The 24,681-nt window shown below is 36.8% G+C and overlaps 2 protein-coding genes across 10 annotated transcripts in view; both read right to left on the reverse strand.

Moving 5' to 3' along the window:
* Positions 1–24,681, reverse strand: part of slc12a5a (solute carrier family 12 member 5a) — a 2,560,186-nt gene that overhangs the window by 1,920,107 nt on the left and 615,398 nt on the right. The gene's annotated exons all lie outside the window — the stretch shown is intronic.
* The window catches only part of eya2 (EYA transcriptional coactivator and phosphatase 2), an 87,613-nt gene that overhangs the window by 15,269 nt on the left and 47,663 nt on the right, over positions 1–24,681 (reverse strand). For 2 of the 9 annotated variants that reach the window (NM_001004558.1, XM_087255435.1), the window contains 5 exons: positions 21,225–21,301; positions 18,552–18,732; positions 16,666–16,805; positions 13,930–14,013; positions 8,969–9,058 (listed from right to left, as the gene is read on the reverse strand). In NM_001004558.1, the coding sequence (NP_001004558.1) occupies positions 8,969–9,058; positions 13,930–14,013; positions 16,666–16,805; positions 18,552–18,732; positions 21,225–21,301 (572 nt within the window). Of the gene's footprint in view, positions 1–8,968; positions 9,059–9,195; positions 9,463–13,929; positions 14,014–16,665; positions 16,806–18,551; positions 18,733–21,224; positions 21,302–24,681 lie in introns of those variants that run through there. The other 7 variants (XM_087255437.1, XM_087255436.1, XM_087255441.1 and 4 more) reach the window with 4 other exon arrangements.

Genomic DNA, 24,681 nt, shown 5'->3' on the forward strand with positions numbered 1-24,681 from the left:
TATCTATCTATCTATCTATCTATCTATCTATCTATCTATCTATCTATCTATCTATCTATCTATCTATCTATCTATCTATCTATCTATCTATCTATCTATCTATCCATCTATCCATCTAATTATCTATCTATCTATCTATCTATCTATCTATCTATCTATCTATCTATCTATCTATCTATCCATCTATCCATCTAATTATCTATCTATCTATCTATCTATCTATCTATCTATCTATCTATCTATCTATCTATCTGTCTATCTGTCTATCTGTCTGTCTATCTGTCTATCTGTCTATCTATCTATCTATCTATCTATCTATCTATCTATCTATCTATCTATCTATCTATCTATCTATCTATCTATCTATCTATCTATCCATCTATCCATCTAATTATCTATCTATCTATCTATCTATCTATCTATCTATCTATCTATCTATCTATCTATCTATCTATCTATCTATCTATCTATCTATCTATCTATCTATCTATCTATCCATTTATCCATCTAATTATCTATCTATCTATCTATCTATCTATCTATCTATCTATCTATCTATCTATCTATCTATCTATCTATCTATCTATCTATCTATCTATCTATCCATCTATCCATCTATCTATCCATCTATCTATCTATCTATCTATCCATCCATCTATCCATCTATCTATCCATCTATCCATCTAATTATCTATCTATCTATCTATCTATCTATCTATCTATCTATCTATCTATCTATCTATCTATCTATCTATCTATCTATCTATCTATCTATCTATCTATCCATCCATCCATCCATCCATCCATCCATCCATCCATCCATCCATCCATCCATCCATCCATCCATCCATCCATCCATCCATCCATCCATCCATCCATCCATCCATCCATCCATCCATCCATCCATCCATCCATCCATCCATCCATCCATCCATCCATCCATCCATCCATCCATCCATCCATCCATCCATCCATCCATCCATCCATCCATCCATCGAGATCTCAGACGTAAATGAACGCTCTTGTTTCGGCTTTAGTTGGTGTTCGCTTGCTCTACAAGCTGAACATCTGTCGGTCGGATTCATGAAAATCTTCTTAAGAAACTTCTTAAAGGGACCGTTCACCAAAACTGAAAAATCTGTTATTATTGACTTCCTCTTCACTTGTCACAAACCTGTTTTCCATTGAACACAAAAGTAAATATTTTGAAAAATGATGCAAAACAGTCACTAGCCGCATTTCCACTATTGGGCCAGTGCGAGCCAGGGCTTATATCGGGCCAATCGCCTGGGAGGTTGAACAGTGAGGCCGAAATCATGTCGCGTTTCCACAGTCGGGCTTGTAGCTCGCAGCGCGTCAAGCAAACCCCGCCCCCAGAACATACCCCGAATCGAACGTCACTCAAACCACCCACTTTAGCGAGAATCATGCAGATAAAGCACATCACATCATCACGAAACTATTAAAATTAGGACAACCAAATTAAACAAATGACACGTTACTGTACAGCAGTACAAGGTATGTCTATACGCACATGCCTGTGTGTTTTCATTCATCATATTCATTACTCGCCGACCGACTATTGGCATCGAAATCCAGTGGTCTTGCCACTAACGGAGGAACAAAGTGCAGGAAGCGCACACATCTATAACACCACCAAAAAAGACCCCAGCCTATAATTTGTTCCAGATGTTTTCTTTCCCTTATTTATTTATTTGTTATGTGTTTGGCGCATGTCCCCGCCTCTCCTTTCACTTCACTCAAGAAGGTTGCTGGTTCGAGTCCTGGCTGGACTAGGTGTCATTTCTATGTGGCGTTTGCATGTTCTCCTCATGTTGATTTCCTCAGGGTACTTCAGTTTCCCCCACAGTCCAAACACATGCGCTACAGGTGAATTGAATAAAGTAAATTGGCTGCAGTGTATGAGTGTGAATGAGCCTGTACGGGTGTTTCCCAGTACTGGGTTGCAGCTGGAAGGGCATCTGCTGCGTAAAACATGCTGCAATATGCTTGGTAGTTTATTTCGCTGAGGCTATCCCTGATAAATAAAGGGAAACCCACGCCAACCTGGGGAGAACATGCAAACACTGGGGGACTCGAACCATGGAAAATAGTTCACCCAAAAATGAATATTCTGCCAACACTGAAGAATGTTGGAAACCTGTAACCGCTGACATCCATAGTAGGAAAAACAAATACTATGGAAGTCAATGGTTACAGGTTTCCAACATTCTTCAAAATACCTTCTGATTTGAAGTAAGTAAAGTAATGATGACACTTTAAATCTTTGATTGAACTATCCATTTAAGTTAGAAAATAATCAGAAATGCCTTCTTAAGAATGTTTGGCTCTTTGCTTCATTCATTATCTAATCTGCGTCTCCATATTGGTTTAGCAGAAATCCTAAACACACGTAAATCTGATTAAACATTTGGATTCTTGTAGTCTCACAAACCGAAGTACGCTAATCAATCCAAAACAATCAGTCTGACGAAAGACATTCATGCTCGCCTATTGTTTTCATAACTTCACAGATATGCCTCAGCATGCTTCATGTTACACTGCGGACCACCCACTGACTCCTATTGTTATTGTATTTCTGTAAATAGAGCTAGATTTAATTTTGTCTGATTTTTTTTTTTTTTACATTGGAAACACAGACTACATTTATCAGTTTACACTTTTAAAATACTGGGTTATTTCCCAGAGATGGGTTGCAGCTGGAAGGGCATCCGCTGCGTAAAAACGTGCTGGATAAGTTGGCGGTTCATTCCGCTGTGTTGACCCTGGATTAATAAAGGGACTAAGCCGACAAAAATTAATGAATGACAAAATGAATGAATGAATGAATGGGTTGTTTTGTAACACAAAGTTGGGTCAAGTATGGGCAAACTAAATCATTGGGTTAATTTTTTTCCAAATAAATTCATTCATTCAATTTTTTTTCAGGTTAGTCTCTTTATTCATCAGGGGTCGGCACAGTGGAATGAACCGCCGACTGTTCCAGCATATGTTTTACATAGCGGAAGGCCTTCCAGCTGCAACCCAGTACAGGGAAACACCCATACACACTCATTCACACTCATACACTACGCCAATTTAGTTCATTCACTTCACCTATAGCGCATGTGTTTGGGCTGTGGGAAAAACAGGAGCACCCAGAGGAAACCCATGCCAACATGGGGAGAACATGCAAACTCCAAATAGAGATGCCAGCTGAACCAGCCTGGACTTGAACCAGCGACCTTCTTGCTGTGAGGTGACAGTGCTAACCACTGAGCCACTGTGTCACCCCTCAATTAAATTTAAATTACATATTTTAAGCCAGAGTTTTTGGGTTTGCCCATATTTGACCCAGTGTTGGGTTACAACCACTCAGCATTTCATAGTGTAAAACTCATCATGTTGATGGTGTTTCTGTGGTTGCAATAGTGTCGTCATGCGGTTGCTAAGGACATCAGCGTATTTAGTGCATTGCTAGGGTGGATTCATACTTCAGGTGTTACTCGTGTCAAATTTCATTCATTCATTTTTTTTTTGGCTCAGTCCCTTTATTAATCTGGGGTCGCCACAGCGGAATGAACCGCCAACTTATCCAGCATATGTTTTACGCAACGGATGCCCTTCCAGCTGCATCCCATAACTGGGAGTCATCCACACACACAATCACTCACACACATCCAATTTAGCTTACCCAATTCACCTATACCACATGTGTTTTGACTGAGAAAACGGAGCACCCGGAGCAAACCCACACCAACACGAGAAGAACATGCAAACTCCACACAGAAATGCCAACTGACTCAGCCAGGGCTTGAACCAGCAACCTTCATGCTGTGAGGCGATCATGCTACCTACTGCGCCACCGTGACGCCCCATTTCAAATTTGCTAGAAGTAATATTGATACAAATTGTTCATGGGAATTAAATTAATAATGAGTTTATAGTAATTAAATGAGTAAAAAAATGGAATTAATTAAGGAGTAAAAGAAGGAGAAAAAAACTATTAACCTAACAATAATTAAAAATTAATGTATTATTAGAAAACATTTAACATTTTGACAGGAAATCTACAAACTATTTGTTAATAATTGATTGCATTTATACTATAAATATATTTACTAAATCAAATTCACTGCTTTTATGGTAGGTTTTTAAGAATTTATTTTAATATTATTTTTTAAATACTTTTTAAATATTCCAGTTGCTTTTTAAAGTAACTTAAAACAAAGATAAATCACATTATTAGGAGTACTAATATATATTTATTTTGAGATAAAAAATACTAAAGTTTTTAATGCAGAATCAGTTTGTAAGCTATGGAACTAATAAAAATATCAGTACAAATGGAATAATACATTTATTTATTTTCATACAGAAACCCCTGTAAAGGAAATAAAAATAAGACATTCACAAAAAAGGGCATCCGCTGTGTAAAACATATGCTGGATAAGTTGGTGGTTCGTTCCACTGTGGCGACCCCTGATGAATAAAGAGACTAAGCTAAATGAATGAATGATCTGTATTAATGTGTAAAATGAGTTCAGTCATGTTTGTGTTTTTCATCTGTTGACCCCTGTGTTGTTATCTCGCTTTTGTTTTCTGTTCTCAGCTGACAGATCTGAACAGCTTGAACTCTCAGCCTTGCACTATTTTAAAGCAAATTCCAGGAAGAACAGAACAAGATTGAAGGGGCGTCGTGAAAAGCTGCTGATCCGCCCCGGGACAAACCCTCTTTCAGAGCGGCCACACACCCCTCATTAAACACTCAAACCAGGAGGGGATTTAAACACCTCCTCCAAAAAGCATCTAATCTCTCCTTTCTTCATGCAGAGGGCAAACTGAGGTCCTTTCACTCACTCGCAATCCACATTCTGCTGAAGACTAAATCATATCACTTTAATTCTGTTATATTTTCCAGGGGATGTTTCATAGAAGATATTTTTCAAAGTATTTCCTATTATATTATTCTTTGGGAAAAACAACAACTCTTATTTCTTTTAGTTTGGCTGGTATAACAAAACAACAACATTGAATTATTAAAGAATAAAGTATTAGTAAAGTTATTAGTAATTAGTTTTTATTTATTTTAGGGATGTAACAATATTGTAAATACCATCATACCGCAATAGTAATTTTTTTCAATATTACGGTAGGCGCATGACTCAATAAAACTATATTTCTGAGAAAAGTTTGCTTAGGCGAATGAAGCGAACGGGAGGTAGCGGGAACTATAATTCCCATCAGCCTAGGCATTGCCATCATCCTTTGCGGTCTGTTGTCACTACAGATCCAGTAATGCGGAAATGGAGTGTGTTGCTAGTAGCGAGGAAGAAAAAGAGCTGGAAATGATCGAACCTAAAGCAGGTTTTAAATCGAATGTGTGGAAGCATTTTGGTTTCTTTCTGAAAAGATACGAAAAAGGAGAAAAGGTGACAGACAAAGAAAAAAACAGTATGCAGGCACTGCCAGACTGTGGTGAAATATAAGTGGGGGAATACGACTAAAAACAGTCATGGGGACTGCAGAACACAGCACACTTGTTAGATTGATGCAGACATTGACTTGTACCGCAAAGAGACCTCTATCTCACTCATGGCTTGTCCTCTCAAGTGGTGGAAAGACAATGCACAACGTTACCCACTGCTGTCAACCTTGGCTAAATCATATCTCTCTGTCCCAGAAACCTCAGTCCCAAATGAGAGGGTTTTTTTTTCTGTTGCAGGGGACATGCCCAGAGATCCCAGCTTTTACCAGATTATAATTATATGATAATTTTCCTTAAAAAACCCATCCCAAATGTTGAATAAGATGAGTTTTCAACAATACTAAATTGAAACTTAATTTTTTTATATGGTTTAATAGTTTTTTGTTATTAAAATTGAAAAATTTAAGTTCCTGTTTCGAAACTTACAGATAGATGGCTAATTTGTATGCTATTGATATGTTCAGTGCTAAGGTAAATAAACACTTTTGGCACTTTTTTCGAGTCTTTTCATTAGTTTTGTTTTTCCTGTGAATTATTCAATAAATACCGTACCGTGCCATTCATACCGAGGTATTACCGTACCGTGAAATTTTAATACCATTATATCCCTAATTTATTTGCTTGGTTTAAAATGTGTTGAAATAAATCTCTGAAATCTTTGTAAAATAATTAATTTCATGAGGACTAATATATTTGCCTTCAACTGTACATCTAATCTATAAAGTGTAGACAGTTTAATAAACACATTACTCACATGTAGCTTCAGAAATTATACTAATATACTGATTTGATGAATTATTATCAGTGTTAAACACATTTACATATACTTTAAAATATTCTTACTGCTTTTCCACACAGCATCATTAACAATAAATAAATAAAAGAAAAAAGCAAGAAACAAATTGACTGAAAAAGGTCAAATTCAGTTAATTGAGAAAGTGAAATCGGAATAAAAGTATGAATGTTATATTATTATTAATTATTTTTGCATTTTAATTTATTATAATTAATAATAATTTATGAATGATAATTTTTGGCATATTTTTAATGAATAGCAAAATCATAAAAAGGCATAAGATTTAGATTGATGGCTTAATATAAATAATAATCTATATATAGGGAAAATCCAGAAATTAATCTAAATTTGGTAAATGCACAAACATTTGACAAATGAAGAGGGTGAGGCTTGGGCAGTTGCTGGCGGGGGTAAATCTCTGTGATTGATAGGTGGTTATTATACGGCTTTCTAAAATACTTTTTTCCTTACATTTAATTTTATTATTTTGATTGTGCTAATGTAACGGAGGCCAGTTAGTGTGTGCTGTGCAGGTAAACCTCACTCCTCTGACCTCTAAAAGTGCTCTAGCAACAGATGCTAGAGGCCATGGATCTTTAGCCTCCTTGGTAGAGCACCCGACTCCTATGTGGAAGGTCGCCGGTTCGGTACCAGCTTGGAGCGGGTTGGGTGGCGTTGGACCGCCTGGGTTACATTGGTGCCGTGACCCGGATGGGATTGAGTGTAACAGAGGCCAGCTAGTAAGTGCTGTGCAGGTAAACCTCACTCCTTTGACCACTAAAGGTGCTCTAGCAACAGATGCTAGAGGCCATGGTCTTTAGCCTCCTTGTTAGAACAACCGACTCCCATGCGGAAGATCGCCGGTTCGATACCTGCTCGGAGAGGGTTGGGTGGAGTAGGACCGGAGGGGTTACACTAATACAAATACTATATATATATATATATATATATATATATATATATATATATATATATATATATATATATATATATATATATATATATATATATATATATATATATATATATATATATTCATGGTATGCATATGTAATCAGTTAAATATGTTTTTTTTTTCTCCTTCATGTTTATTGATATTTTTTACTTTATTTTTTATTATTATTATTATTATTATTATTATTATTATTAGGCGAGGCAGTGGTGCAGTAGGTAGTGCTGTCGCCTCACAGCAAGAAGGTCGCTGGGTCGCTGGTTCGAACCTCGGCTCAGTTGGCGTTTCTGTGTGGAGTTTGCATGTTCTCTCTCCCTTCACGTGGGTTTCCTCCGGGTGCTCCGGTTTCCCCCACAGTCCAAAGACATGTGGTACAGGTGAATTGGGTAGGCTAAATTATCTGTAGTGTGTGTGTGAATGTGTGTGTGTGTGTGTGGATGTTTCGCCGGGAATGGGTTGCGGCTGGAAGGGCATCCGCTGCGTTAAAACTTGCTGGAAAAGTTGGCGGTTCATTCCGCTGTGGTGACCCCGGATTAATAAAGGAACTAAGCCGACAAGAAAATGAATGAATGAATTATTATTATTATTATTATTATCATTATTATTATTAGTTCCCAGTTTCCTTCATTTTTGTCATTCAAAACATCACAACAGAATTGTAATGCAGAACGAAATTACATTGCAGCAGACCCAACAAGAACATAAAAAACATCTCTATAAAAACACTATAAAATCCTAACATGATAAATAAGCTTTTATAATTCCATAAAAATATAGTTATATAGGATATTTTATAAAATCTCTAAAGAGAATAACTTAATACTTAAATACCTATTTCACCATTAGTTATAGTATTACCAATTAATGCTGGTTTTAACTATTTTTTGATTTATTATTTTCACACTATAGCTATCAACAATGTTTAAGAAATGGTATTATTCAGAAGTCTTATAATGACAGGATAAAAACTGTCATGAAACCGCGCTGATTTGCTTCTGCAACGTCTCCCTGATGGCATTAGTGTGAGCAGGCTATGGCCAGGGTGAGTTGGATCCCTTAGAACAGTGGTTCTCAAAGTGGGGGTCGAGACCCCTTGAGGGGTCACGGAACAATGAAGGGGGGTCGCCTGGTGATTTCCAAAAATCTACTTATTATTATTAGGCCATAAGAATTACCATATTTTATCCATAACCAACTGAAGAGAATAAAACAGTCATTTATAGTTACTACAGTAGCTTTTTTACTAGTTCTATTGGATTGCGACCCCTGGGGTAAATACATTATATTAAAGACAGCAATAGCGTCAGATGCAGCAGATTGATTTTATAACACCAGCTTAAACTTTCTGGCCCATTTACAGCACTGACATACATAAAAAAATTAAACGAACAATAGACTTTGGTCTATTGGTGTGTGAGTGCGCCATTGCATGCAAGTCTTCTGTATTTATAACCACCTCAGAGGATATTGGGGGTCACTAGTCACTGTCACTAGTGTCGCGAGTCACTGGCATTGTTATTTTAGGGGTCGCGTGCTGAAAAGTTTGGAAACCCCTGCCTTAGAATGCTATTTGCCCTAGACAGACAACGTTGTTCCTCGATAGATGTCATTTAGGCTCCCGCAGACCTTTCAGCTGACTTTATGATCCTCTTAACGGTGTTCTTGTCAGATACTCTGCTACTCTCATACCAAAGGGAGATATCATTAGTGAGACTATTATTATTATGCTCACCTCCAGGTCATTGAAAAACAGCCGTGAATCAGCCAAGTTGAAGATCATCTCCTCCATCCACAAACCCAGAGAAACAGCCTTCCCGGAGTCCTGGAAAACACAATTCTCTGTCAGGTGAGTTTGGGTACTGTACCTGCTCTGACCTCTCCTCGAGCTGACAGGTGATGATTAAATCATCTCCGTGTGGTACAACAGGTTTCTGTCTGACAAGAATGTTGATTGCTCACAGTCATTGTGGTTTTAATCAGAAGCGTGTCAAACTACAGCCATTTCTCATTCTTTCTCTCCTGTTTAGCCGTCATGCTAACATAAGCTAAGCCATTGTGTGCTCCTGTTTTAGCTAACTAACTGCTAACGCCTCCGTCTGGCACCGGATCAAGTTTAGGCGTCAGCTAGAGGTCAAAGTCAGATTAACTGAGAAAAACGGCTCTTCTTTTGCACATCATCACTGTTTGAGACACTGGAGATGTAGCTTTAATGAAGCTAATAACCCCCAATCTGTCAGTATATTACTCAGTAAATGACTTAGTCTGTCAGACTATATTACTGCGGGCAGTCAAATATATGTAACACATTAGATTTAGCGCTAAATGCGCATTTTAAAGGGAAAGTTCACCCCAAAAATGAAAATATACTTACTATACTCACCTTCAATTGGTTACAAACCTTATGTGTTTCTTTATTCTGTTGAAAACACAATAAGATATTTTAATGAAAGCTGAATGCCTGTAACCATTGCCTATAGTAGGAAAAACAAATACTATGGAAGTCAATGGTTACAGGTTTACAGCTTTCTTGAAAATGTATTATTCTGTGTACAACAGAAAAGAGAAACTCATAAAGGTTTGAAAGATGTAAAGGGTGAGTAAATGATGGCAGAATTATCAATTTTGGGTAAACCGTTAAGTGAAGTTAAGAAATAGACAAGCGTATATCATATAATTTCTAAAGTGCTGTATCACAGGGGTGTCCAAACTCAGTCTTGGAGGGCCGATGTCCTGCTGAGTTTAGTTCCAACTAGCTTCAACACACCTGCCAGGAAGTTTCTAGTATATCAATTAAAAGCTTGATTAGCTTGTTCAGGTGTGATTGATTAGGGTTGGAGCTAAGCTCTCTGGCCCTCTAGGACTGAGTTTGGACACCCCTGTCATATGATAATATATTAATATTCACATTTTACATTATTTTAAATAGAGTTAAAGGAAAAATTGTAAGCCTGTGAAATAATTTTAATTCTATTTGTAATAATTTGACCTCCAAATGTACACATATACGGCAGCACGGTGGTGCAGCACAATCCCCTCACAGAAAGAAGGTTGCTGGTTCGAGCCCTGGCAGATGCCGTTACTGTGTGGAGTTCTCCCTGTGTTGGCATGGGTTTCCTCCGGGTGCTCCGGTTTCCCCCACAAGTCCAAACACATGCACTATAGGTGAATTGAGTAAGGTAAATTGTCTGCAGTTTTTGTGTGTGAATGAGTGTGTATGGGTGTTTCCCAGGGATGGGTTGCAGCTGGAAGGGCATCCGCTGGGTAAAACATATGCTGGATAAGTTGGCGGTTCATTCTGCTGTGGTGACCCCAGGGACTAAGCTGAAAAGAAAATGAAGGAATGAATGTACCTATATATAATATTTATTTTATTCATAATTATAGGGTTTATTAATTTTAATTATAGGGTTTATTCACTATTAATATACATTATCATTTTTATTTTATACAAATGTTTCTGAGGCTTGGGTGTTAAATTTAAAATGATTATTTTTTATTTATTAAATGTTTTATTATGTAATATTTTATACAATTAATATTCTTCAGGGTCTCAAATCAAATCACTAATTCAAAATACATTCTGTTATTTTGATATTTCTGCTTATCAGAAATCAGAAAATATTGAAAAGTGTATGTAATAAAATATATATTATGCTTTTTATATTTACTTTATTTCATTTTCCTTCTGCTTAATCCCTTTATTCATCAAGGGTCACCACAGTGGAATGAACCGCCAACTTATCCAGCATATGTTTTACACAGCAATTGCCCTTCCAGCTGCAACCTAGTACAGGGAATCATTCATACACACTCATTCAATTCTCCTATAGTGCATGTGTTTGGACTGTGGGGGAAACCTGAGCACCCAGAGGAAACCCATGCCAACACGAGGATGAGAACATGCAAACTCCACACAGAAATGCCAACTGACCCAGCTGAGGCTCGAACCAGCGACTTTTTTGCTGTAAGGGGACAGTGCTAAGTACTGACCCATTGTGCTACATTATTATTATTATTATTATTATTATTATTACTTATTTATTAAATACTTTATCATGTAATAAATGCTGTTATTTTGATACTTATGCTTTTCAGAAATCAGAAACTATTGAAAATAAATATATAAATATATAATAAATTTATAATAATAAATATATAAATATATAATAAATTATATATTATGTTTTTACATTTACTTTATATCTTTAATAATTATTTTAATTAATTTTATATTATAAAACTTTAATTATTTAACTTGATAAATAACCTATGCACATTTAAATGTAATAATGGTTGGGCATTATCCCTTAATCTGAATCTGAATAAACAGCTTTGGGTGAACATTCAGACATTTAGTTATGTGCGTATATGGCGCTGTCACAGGATAAATGACTATGTCTATTATGAAGGAGACTCACGGTGACCTCTGACCTCCAGCTCAGCTTACAAACACATTAGAAAGCAGCGTCTTTCAGCACTGCAGTGTATAGGTCGGGTCTCGCCTTCAGTTAGTCTGAGTTTGCCTGTTTACACTGATCTTCTCGTGGCTTTGACATAAAGTACATACGAAAAAACCCAGAGTTAAATATCCTGTTACTTAAAGATGTGAAATCTGAGCGTGCACAATCACGGCTTTTTGTCTGAGAATAAGCGGCTTTGTCAAGATGCACATCAAACTCAGCCGCTTTCACTTTAATAGGGATTTTTCTTTTGATTTTTGCTCTCTCCAGTGGATTCCTGACAGAGCAAAGCGCTTTTTTCTGCAGGCTTTTTTTCCTGGATCTGAAATTAGACACATTAGTCACGGCAACATTTCTGCCATCCTCAAAAAGAAAGTCTGAAGTATTTGAGACGGCCCGGCGTTTCTCTTGTGTGTCACGTCAAACTCGCAAGGGATCGTGGGATTTGAAAACAGACGGCGGGCCAAGAAAAAGAAACATGAGCATTGTTTCCTCATCGGAGTTTGCAGAGAAGTTCACTCAGCGTCCGTCAAATCAGAGCAGACAAATAGGAGGAGGTTGATTATATCCTTCACTGCTCATTTACATCTTCCGCATTTACTGTCTGTGTTTATCTAAAGTGTTTATTGAGTTTGATGTACAATAGATCAGCAGAGGCTTTAATTTAGGGATTTTCATAGATTGCACTTAGGCAAGTACTAATTTTAAGTGAATTTCTGCACTGTGAAAAGAGTTTTTGTCTTGTTTCTAGAACAAATATCTGAAAATTCTTAAATCAAGCATTGCTAGATGAGCTAAACATATTGGGCCCTTTCATACACCCGGCGCAAGGCGCGACGCAATTGTTGTTTGCTAGTTTCAGCTTGGCGCAAGAGTCGTTTTAATGTTTTGCACCATGCTGTTTAAATAGCAAATGCATTTGCGCTCATATGTGCGCCCATAGGCGTACTGATCTAAAACAAGAAGGCGTATTGAGGCGCATTGCTGGCGCGTTGCTATTTTGAAGAGCTTAAATAGAAGGTTCAAATAGATCAGATCAAAGCTGGACTACAGAACAAAGCATCATTATACAATAACTTGCCTGATTACCCTAACCTGCCTAGTTAACCTAATTAAACTAGTTAAGCCTTTAAATGTCTTGAAAAATATGTAGTCGAATATTCTTTACTGTCATCATGACAAAGATAAAATAAATCAGTAATTAGAAATGAGTTATTAAAACTATTATGCTTAGAAACATGCTGAAAAAAATGTGCTCTCCATTAACAGAAATTGGGGAAAAAAATAAACAGGGGGCTAATAATTTAGGGGCTTTAATAATTTTGATTTCAACTGTATTCTTTTTTAGATAAGACAATAATGCATTAAGCTAATAAATCTGGCATTCAGTCTCAGAAAAAAAAAAAATTGTTATTATGACTACATATTCTTAAAAGAAATCTAAATAACATTTTTTATTTAAAATAAATTAACATTTATAGATTAATAATAATATTTTCAAACCTAAACCTAATCTATCTAGAAAATCTGAAAAAAGCTTCTTAAAGTGGTCTTATTTTAATTTAAATAAAAGGTTTATTTTAGTTATTATATATGTAAATACATTATATTTACAGTTAAAGTCAGTATGATTAGCCCTTCTGTATATTTTCCCCCAATTTCTGTTCAACAGAGAGGAGACTGTTTCAACACATTTCTAAACATAATAGTTTTAATAACTAAATTCTAATAACTGATTTAATTTATCTTTGCAATGATGACAGTAATTAATATTTGACTAGATATTTTTCAAGACTCTAGTATTCAGCTTAAAGTGACATTTAAAGGCTTAACTAGGTTAATTAGGTTAGTTAGGATAATTAGGCAAGTGATTGTATAACGATGGTTTGCTCTGTAGAATATAAAAAAAAATATTGCTTAATAATATTGAAAAACTGCTTTTATTTTAGCCGAAATAAAACCAAGAAAAAATATTATAGGAAATACTGTGAAAAATTCCTTGCTCTGTTAAACATCATTTGGGAAATATTTGAAAAAGAAATACAAAAATCACAGAGAGAATAATTTTGACTTCAACTGTGTTAAATAACTAATTAATTAATTTATCTATCATTACATTTAAACGACACATGATCTATATATATAAATAAATCTAAAATGAAAACAAAGCAATGTCTTGCAGAAGTAAAGCAGTGTGAAAGTGAGAGGTGTGAGTTGAAGAACTGGTTTGTACCTTGCCGAAGCGTGTGGAAAATGTCCCGGTGAGCAGTGAGTGGAAAATGATGATGGTCTCATCCAGATCCCAAACAAACACCCTCTACACACACACACACACACACACACACACACACACACACACACACACATACACACAATGAGCATGAGCACAAATATAATCTGCTTACTAGTCAAAAGAAGTATTTACTCCAAAACAGTGCATCATCTGTGTTTTGCCTTTTATAATAATTGCAGATAATTGTAGTCAGTTCTGCCACATTTTACACCACACACTCTGATAGACAAACACTTCATCACTACACCAGAGGTATTGTAGAGTTCAAATCAACTACTGCATTTGTAAATAATAGTTAGTTTTTCCGTTTATATTTCCTGTTTTATTTTCAGAATTTCAGTTCAACTTTTTTCAAGCCATTTCTGTGCATTTGTTTTGTTTGTTATTAGTTTTGGTTTATAGAGTAATAGTAATTTTATTAGAATTTGACTACATATTAATAAACTAAAAGATTTTTTTTAATGATTTTTGTTTGGCTAGATCTTACCAAATTCAATTAAATTAGTTTTTATTTTATTTTGTATTATTTTATTTCAGTTTATTTTAGTTCATTTTAGTAACAAAAATAGTTTTTAGATTTAGTTACACATAGATTGACATTTGAGCAGCATATTGCATTATAAAATACTGGTAAGTAAATCAATGGGCTCTATGCACAGCAAGAGTTTTAAAGCCAATAATAAACTTCCGGTGAAAGCTTAATGTGACTATTTTCAATTTCACAATGTTGTTTTTACAGCATCGATGTTGTAATGTAATTACAATACATTCGGTTAAATAAATTAAGCATTCATTTAGTTGTTCAAGTGTAAAACGAGATGAAAGACTGTTGTAACCACTAGTAACGTCAGTAGCAACAGGCTAGTGTAGAAACTCCATTTGAAATACTGGAGTATATTAACCTGTCATATTTTAAAGACATGGCGGGGGGAAATGGAATTTAACGCAGAGCTTCTTGTCCGATCTGAGACCCACTTCATATCGTATATCTAACAGGCCATGAAGATCACTGATTTTTAAAGAAATCAGATCTTAAACATGACAATTTTGACAGTTCACTGGAAGCCATTGGGTGGCCTGGCTGAAAAGTAAAGGTCTGTGTGCATATAGCCCATTAATCCCTTTCTTTAAGGACAGAATACAGAAATAAGTCATTTTATTTCAGCTTTCTGTTCTGTGATTTTATTTTATTATGATTTATTAGAAGTATCTTTGAAACTTTTACTATGTTAATCAACTCTTTCTTTGTGATACACTTCATTAGGCATGTACACATAGACACCATATATGCAATAACATTGCAGGTTAACTATGTCTTTATGCAGTGCTCAGCATATGTCAGTACACTCTTCACGAATCTATCTTTTAAATTCATATTATTAATAGTAAGCTATACCATATTATATTAGTACAAATACAGTTGAAGTCAGAATTATTAGCCCCCCAAGCTGTTTATTTTTTTCTCCAATTTCTGTTTAACAGAGAGGAGATTGTTTCAACACATTTCTAATCATAATAGTTTTAATAACTTAGTTCTAATAACTGATTTGCCATGATGACAGTAAATAATATTTGACTAGATATTTTTCAAGACACTTTTATACAGCTTAAAGTGACATTTAAAGGCTTAACTAGGTAAGTTAGGATAATTAGGCAAGTTATTATATAATTATGGTTTGTAGACTATAGAAAAAAAATATAGCTTAAAGGGGCTAATAATTTTGACCCTGAAATGGTATTCAAAAAATTAAAAATTGCTTTTATTCTAGCCGCAATAAAACAAATAAGACTTTTTCCAGAAGAAAAAATATTATCAGACATACCGTGAAAATTTCCTTGCTCTGTTAAACATAATTTGGGAAATATTTAAAAAAGAAAAAATAAAAATTCAAAGGGGGTTAATAATTCTGACTTGCACTTTACATTTGATTAGTTAGTACTGAAGACAAATCTGGAGCCTATCTAACAAAATAACTTATGATAACGGTCCAAAAACTAGTACGGCCAAATTTATCTGTTATAGAAAAATATTAAATACAAATTTGAATAAGAGGAAAAAATTTGTTGAAATTTCATAGGTTGTAATTTTTTTTTGCAATATTTTGCTTGAGTTTAATTGCATTATCTTTAAATTTCAAAAAAATATAATTTGAATAAATATATCTGTTTAATAAATCTGTATGGTTCAAATGCACCACAATATATTGCCTATATTCACTGAGAAATAAATAAAAATATTCATTTTCAAAATGGGCTGTACTCAAATATACTGAGCACTGTATAAACACAATTTTTAATGTAACTTTGACTTAAATTGATTGTGATGCAGTAATGTGTATTTTAAAATAATTAATTATTCCTTAATTAGTTATACATAAAAAGTGCTACACAAATTAACCTAAATTGAATTTTTATTTATAAAAATTAAAAATTCAGATATTTTGTTAAACATGCATTTTGAAAAACAAAGGCATACAGGTGTGGAGTGATGCAATTGTGAATGAACTTTTTTTGTGTGAACTGTCCCTTTAAATGGCCTGTGTCTCTAGATTGAAATGAGCTGCCAGACTGAGCTGCTGCTTGTGAAAGTGATCTGTGTGTGTGTGTGTGTGTGTGTGAACAGGAATGTTAATGAAGGCGTTGTGTAAAGGACACCGTGAGCAGCAGCATCTGTACCTCAATGTCCGAGTCCAGCGGAGGGACGGGGTCACTGGCCCGCTTCCGGCCTCTCAGCTTCCCATCCGCACTGCGTCTCGGTGGAGCTCCGTCCTGATCCTTTCCTGGAGTTGGAGGACTCGTGGGAGCCTGGTACTCTGCTGATACACACACACAAACATGAATGCACACACACATACACGCAAACATGAATGCACACAAACATGCAAGCGCACACACATACATATGCACACACAACACATAAACAATCATGTGCACACATACGCAATGCATACTCTCAAACACAACACACAAAAATGCATGCACACACACACAGAATATACACAAACGCATGCGCGCACACATAGCATACACTTATGCAAACATTCATGCAAACACACACACACACACACACACACACACACAACACGTACACACAACATGCACACACACAACACACAAACATTCATGTGCACACATGCACAAAAATGCATGCACACACAGAACATACCTGAATGCATGCACGCGCACACACACAACGTACACATTTATACAAAAATGTATGCACATACATACACAAACACACAGGACACACACACAACATGTACAAACATGCGTGTGCACACACATATATATGCACACACACACACACACACAACAAACAAACATTCATGTGCATACACAAACACACAAATGCAATCGCACACGCACACAAGTACAAACATGCATGCGCACACACACATTTATGTGCATACACATACACAAAAATGCACACACACACACATAAATACACATGCATACCCATACACACAACAAGTACAAACATGTATGCGCACACACATAGATTCATGCACACACTTACACAAAATTGCATGCACGCGCGCGCACACACACAACATACACACATATACAAACAAACATGCATATAGACACACATACACAAACACACAGCGCAGCAAGTACACCCACACAACATGTACAAACATGCATGCGCACACATACATATGTTCACACAACAAACAAACATTCATGCACACATACATACACAATAATACACACACACATATACAACTATGACATACATACACACACAGCACGCACACACAACATGCACAAACATGCATGCACACACACATATGCAGCACACAGCGCACACACACAACATGCACAAACATGCATGCAAACACAACACACAGCACACACAAACGTGCAAACATGCATGCACACACATGCACAACACGGTGTACACACACACAACATGCACAAACATGCATGCAAACACAACACACAGCACGCACAAACGTGCAAACATGCATGCACACGCATGCGCAAAAATGCACACACACTCACACACAAAATACACATACATGCATGCACACACACACACATACACAAACACACACAACATGTACAAACATGCATTCATGCGCAAACACATACACAAAAACGCACAAACACAACATACACACATTTAAACATGCATGCACGCACATAAACACACACACACAACACACAGCACAAACACAACAACATGTACAAACATGCATGCAAACACACACACAACACAGTGCGCACAAACATGCATGAGCACACACATACACACAGAGCAGACACATTCACAAACACGCATGCACGCACAAATACAGATATTTAACACACATACACACACAACACATTTCTGAATACCAAACCAACACATTTTAAACCTCTTACTAAATTGAATCACAAATAATTATGTCAAATACGAGTCACTATTTGGTTACGTGAAAGTTGGCTAAGTTATTAATATTTTTTAAACACAATATCTTTATTCTATTTCCAATATATTTAAGTCATATATTATAATATAATATTTATTTATATTATTTATTACAATAAAAAATATGTAGTTTTGGTTGTTTTCTCACCTGTGTGTGATTCTGGGCTGTGATTGGTCGATACAGCGGGGTGATCTGTGTGCTGATAGGGTATCGCCGTGGTGATGGCCGATGGCGTGATATTGCTGGCTGTGATGTACGGGCTGTTGTAGTGTGTGTTGTAGTATGGAGAATATTGACTTTGGCTGTAGCTTGAATATGTTGAGAAGTCCTGATGGAGACAATGACATCATCAATCATCTCAGACTGTTATAGTATACACTTGTCATGTTCACCAGCGAACAACCACCAGATGTCGCTGGTAAACATACACACACTTAGAACTACACTTTTCCTGGACTACAACTTCATACATGGTCTTCGCCCACACACCTGCTTTCTCATTTAGCTTGATTTACATTCACACCTGAGGACTTTCAGAGACTGATTAACACACACTATTTAAGCCACACGTTCACTCCTTCAGTTTGCCGAGTCTTGTTATCTGTCACAGTGACATTACAACACGTTTCCTTTGTCTGCCTTTGCCGTGTTTTTGATCCTTTGCCTTGTTAATTTATTTAATGCTGTTTGCTGCCTGCCTCTGACTAACTGCCTGTTGTTTTGACTTCGACTCTGGATTGCCCTCATACATCTGTTTGCCGGTATTGACCACTGCTTGCCTGACAATTCTAATAAACCTGTACGTGGATCCAAACTTCTGTTGTTGGTGTCACTCCCCGTCGTTACAACACTATATAGTGAATCTGAGTGAGACCAAGCTGGAGCGCTTACTCTGATCATACACGCGTATCATGTCAAAATAAACCTTTATTTTGAATGCGATGAATCATGAGCAATCATTGACCAGCCCTAGATATATGGATATTTAAGCACAATTTGTAATAAATATGGTTTTATTCTGAGGAAAAACTCTGAATTCAATAAAAACTCAGAAAAACAAAGTCTAACATATTAGAGAACATGATACTTTTAATGACTCATTTCTAACAACTGATTTGTTTTATCTTTGCCATGATGACAGTAAATAATATTTGACTAGATATTCTTCAAGATACTAGTATTCAGCTTAAAGTGACATTAAGGGCTCTATTTTGACGATCCATGCGCAAAGCGCAGGGCGCAAACACTTTCAGGACTTGTCAGAATCCACTTTTGCTATTATAAGGACAGAAAAATGCGCTTTGCGCCGTGGCACATGATCTAAAAGTGTTGAGCTTATTTTCTTAATGAGTTATAGGTGTGTTTTGAGAATAAACCAATCAGAGTCTCATCTCCTATTCCCTTTAAGAGCCTTTCATCGTGCCATAAGCGCATTTGCTATTTACATGACGTAAAGTAAGTGTAAGTGGAAAACTGAGCATTTCACTAGCAAGAAAACAGTTAAACAGAGCATCTGCAGCGCGAGAATGAGAGATAAATGACTTTCACTTTTGCTCTCGCGGATAGGGAAACCTTGTACGCACAGACATCAATTAGCCTATAAATAATTAATTTTGTTTGTTAAGCGCAAAGATTTGCTTTAAAACTATTTCTAAATTCAGTTCTAATTTCCAGCAAATGAATAAATAAACAATAATAACGAAGTGTGTTCAAAAACCTGAGTTATATCCCAATACACATGCTGTGCCCCATATGGTCTAAAACCTGACAGGTGGACAAATCTAATTTAATAAAACAAACATAAATATGGATATAATAAATAATACTGCTAATAATAATAACATTATACAAAAGCAAATTGTTATGAATGAACTGAAAAAGCCTCCTGAGATGAAGAAGGCAAAGTGTATGGTTTTTATATTTATGTAGGCTAGAAAATAATATGTTTTGTAATGTTTTAATCCTTTATATTTATATCCTATATATATATATATATATATATATATATATATATATATATATATATATATATATATATATATATATATATATATATATATATATATATATATATATATCCTTATTATATCTTATATATATCCTTATAATGTCCTATATATATCCTTAATATTTTAATTCTTTGTCATATGTAAAGATATTTGTGTATTGCTCTACATCTTGTGTGTATTAAGCAGTGTGTAAGCGAGGCGCAACTCTGCGCTGGACTTTAGACCGGCTTTGTTTTGGTCTATTGAAAAATCTATTATAGTTTCTCAAAATAGCAACGCGCCAGCAATACACCTCAACACACCTTCCTTTTTAGACCAGAACAACTATGGGCGCACATATGAGCGCAAATGCATTTGCTATTTAAACAGCGTGGCGCAAAACATCAAAACTACTCTTGCGCCAAGCTGAAACTAGCAAACAACAATTGCGTTGCGCCTTGCGCCACATTGCGCCGGGTGTATCATAGGGCCCCTAAAGTTTTAACTGGGTTATTCTGGAAAGTTGGAGTAATTAGGCTAGTCATTGTATAACAGTGGGGTTTGTTCTGTAGACAGTCGAAGAAAACTGTTGCTTTAGGGGCAAATAATAAATAAAAAAATGCTTTTATTCCAGCCAAAATAAAACAAATAGGACTTTCTCCAGAAGAAAAAATATATATAAAATACTGCGAAAAATTCCTTGCTCTGTTAAACATCATTTGGAAAAAATTTGAAAAAGAAAGAAGAGCGGCAAATAATTTTGTCAGAAGTGGTTGTAGGACACTAGTAAAGGTGTTTGGAGATGCACTTTCCTTCCCTTAATGTGACCCACCTGCTGCGCTGGACTGAACGGCGTTGAGCCCGTGATGCTGTTCGCACCCTGGAAAATTCCAGAAGAAATGCTGCCGCCTGGAAAAGAAGCACAGAAGATAGTTTAAGAGCAAACTCAGAGCTGACTGTGGTTAAAGACACTCGGAACACTCTCAATCCAACACAAACACAACGCCAGAAACACGACAGGCAGCGACTGGAGAAATATAGGCACGTTTAAAGCGCTCGCTTGGAGAAAGTGTGCTTGATTTAAGAGTATGAAAACAGTTCAGGTGAGAAAGGGCATTTTGGAGCCCACAGCAAATCCGTCTCTGTTATCAGAATCTCAGACCGGTCTGGTTCTCTCTTTCATCTGTTTTTTCAGCCTCAGATGAATGAGTCAAAAACAGAACCAAATCTAAAAGAAAGCAAAGCTAAAGTCTTCAAAGTTAAGGGTGCTTTCACACCTGCCTTATTTAGTTTGATTGAATCGCACTAGAGTTCGTTTCCCCTTTTGGTGCGGTTCGTTTGGGCAGGTGAGAATGCAGCAATCGTACTCGAGTGCGCACCAAAAGCGGACCAAATAAGCGTATCGAGACCTGCTTGAAGAGGTGGTCTCGATGCGCTTTCAAACGAACCCTGGAGCGGTTCGTTTGTGGTGAGAATATGATTCGTACTAAAACAGGTCCAACCGCAAAAAGCACTGCTCGTTTGGACTAATTCAGCTGCCGTAGGCCGATGCGCTGTGCATTATGGGATATGGAGGAAAATATTTGTTGACAGCGCTGGATCGTTGGCGTTGGTAATATTTCCGCAAGATGACAATGTTGCAGTTTAGCTTAATTAATTCACGCCTCCTCCTGAAGTGACGAGCAATGCATTAAACACTGTTTTCCAGCCGCGGCCGCGCTTTATTTTCGTAATGTATAGTTTGTCTAAAGCAGGGATACAATCAGCCAGCGCAGTCGTCCCTCCAGAGTAAAAGGTTTTGTTTACCTGCGGGAGTTCATTGGCATTTTCCCGCACGTGAATTCTGACCAATCAATAAGCAGTTTAGGAAATATGTTCAACATCATCTGGCCAATGAGAGATGTGGATTTTGTCAGATGGCTGCATTTTGGTTCGTTTCAAGTGGTTCGGACCAAAGCCAGCAGTGTGGTGCGAAAACGACCCAAAGACGGCAGAAGATGCAACAATGTATCATTTATTACCCTTGGTCCGGACCAAATGAAGCGAACGACAGATGTGAAAGCACCCTAAGTCTTCTGTAGTTACATCGTGTAATAAAACTACAGACTGTAATGTCCCTACTACTTTAAATTGAAATGACTTAAAGAGCACCCACGTGCTGTTGCAGCAGTGCTTTAGTTCACTGATGGTTGTCTGACCAAAAAGTTCTAACTTATTTTTCAAGTCTTTCTGTTATCAGACTCTCAGACATGTCTGGTTCTCTCTTATGTCTGTTTTTTTCTCTTCATATTGCCGCTTACGCCCGTTCTGAAGCCCCAGATGAATGAATCTTTCAAAACAGCACCAAATCTCGCAGCTAGCAAAGCTAAAGTCTTTAAAGTTAAGTCTTCTGTAGTTATATTGTGTAATGATGAAACTACAGACTGTAATGTACTTGACACTTTAAATTGAAATGACTTAAAGAAGATCCACATGTAGTTGCAGCAGTGCCTTGGTTCACTGGTGGTTGTCAGACCAAAAACGTTTTACTTATTTTTCAAGTCTTTTTTTCTATGACAAATATCTAAACATTCTTAAATCAATGTACATTTACTTGAGAAGCAATTTACACGACAGGCAACGACTGGAGAAATATAGACACGTTTAAAGCGCTCGCTCAGAGAAAGTGTGCTTGATTTATGAGTGTGAAAACAGTTCAGGTGAGAAAGGGCATTTTGGAGCCCCACAGCAAATCCGTCTCTGTTATCAGACTCTCAGACCTGTCTGGTTCTCTCCTGCGTCTGTCTTTTTCTCTTCACATTGCCGCTTGCGCTCGTTCTGAAGCCTCAGATGAATGAGTCTGTCAAAGCAGCACCAAATCTCGCAGGAAGCAAAGCTAGAGTCTTCAAAAGAGAGACGCGGTCGCTGTGTTTCTGATTTTCTCCACGGCGGTGAAACGCGAGGACCTTTGGCACCCAGAGACGGGTTATTTATTTCGAGCTACAGCGGGTCTCCTGTTGGAATTCGCCTATAAATCAAACGAGATGTAGCACGAGACGCGGAGAGAGACTTTTCCCAGACCCATTAGAAATCCATCCATTTCACGAGCAGACAATTTTACTGTAAATGATGTCTCGGGACGCTTATGAATTACAGTAAATCACCATAATATAAAATAGATTGTATCGTCTGCTGTAGATAATCACTCATTGTCTACGTTTACACGGACATCAGTAATCGAATTATTTGCCTTAATCTGAATAAGACAATAATATGATGAAGGTGGGGTGAGGCAGTGGCGCAGTAGTTAGTGCTGTTGCCTCACAGCAAGAAGGTCGCTGGTTTGAACCTCGGCTCAGTTGGCATTTCTTTGTGGAGTTTGCATGTTCTCCCTGCCATCACATGAGTTTCCGCTAGGTGCTCCGGTTTCCCCCACAGTCCAAAGACATGCGGTACAGGTGAACTGGGTAGGCTAAATTGTCTGTAGTGTATGAGTGTGTGTGTGGATGTTTCCCAGAGATAAGTTGTGGCTGGAAGGGCATCCGCTGCGTAAAAACTTGCTCGATAAGTTGGCGGTTCATTCCACTGTGGCGACCCTGGATTAATAAAGGGACTAAGCCGACAAGAAAATGAATGAATGAATGATGAAGGTGTTTACATGAGTTTCTTTTTAAATGTTATTTTCATGATCCTTTTTTACATGGTAATTTTGCACATAATTTGACTAACGTCATTGCGTCACCACGCTATCCACATTTCCTCATGAGTTCCATGTCCTTTCTGACGTTTCTTTTGTAATTTGTCAACTTTAACTGCAGTTTGGCACTTTCACTTTCATTCAGGAACATTTCATGCATGCCCACCGTGACAAGCGAGATATTGGATGTGAGTATATACTGCTGAAAGACAGAGACAGAGAGAAATGCCCACCATGGCTTATCAACATAGTTGAAGTATTCAGAGTGCATGCAGAGTATATGTGTGAGCCCAATGCAGGAATGCATTAAAGCAATGCAGTTAAACATCAGCATATTGATCTATTCTTAACCATAAGCAAAAACAGTGACACATTCAGGATTAATCCACACAGCGGCAAAAGCTGAACTATTTTGAAACTTGACTGCCGCACATGTGAGGAACAGCTGACGGTGGCCATAGCAAAGACAAACAGCACAGGACAGCACGAGCAAACAGCGCAAGCTCACAAATGCATATATATCCGTAAACAAAGCAACACACGCCGCATTTTCTACAAGGTTTTAGACCTGGTATGAGAATATAAAGAGTAAACCAGATACAGTACAAGCGGT

Source organism: Danio rerio, chromosome 6 (assembly GCF_052040795.2).
Source record: "Danio rerio strain M-AB ecotype USA chromosome 6, GRCz13ab, whole genome shotgun sequence".
NCBI lineage: Eukaryota > Metazoa > Chordata > Actinopteri > Cypriniformes > Danionidae > Danio > Danio rerio.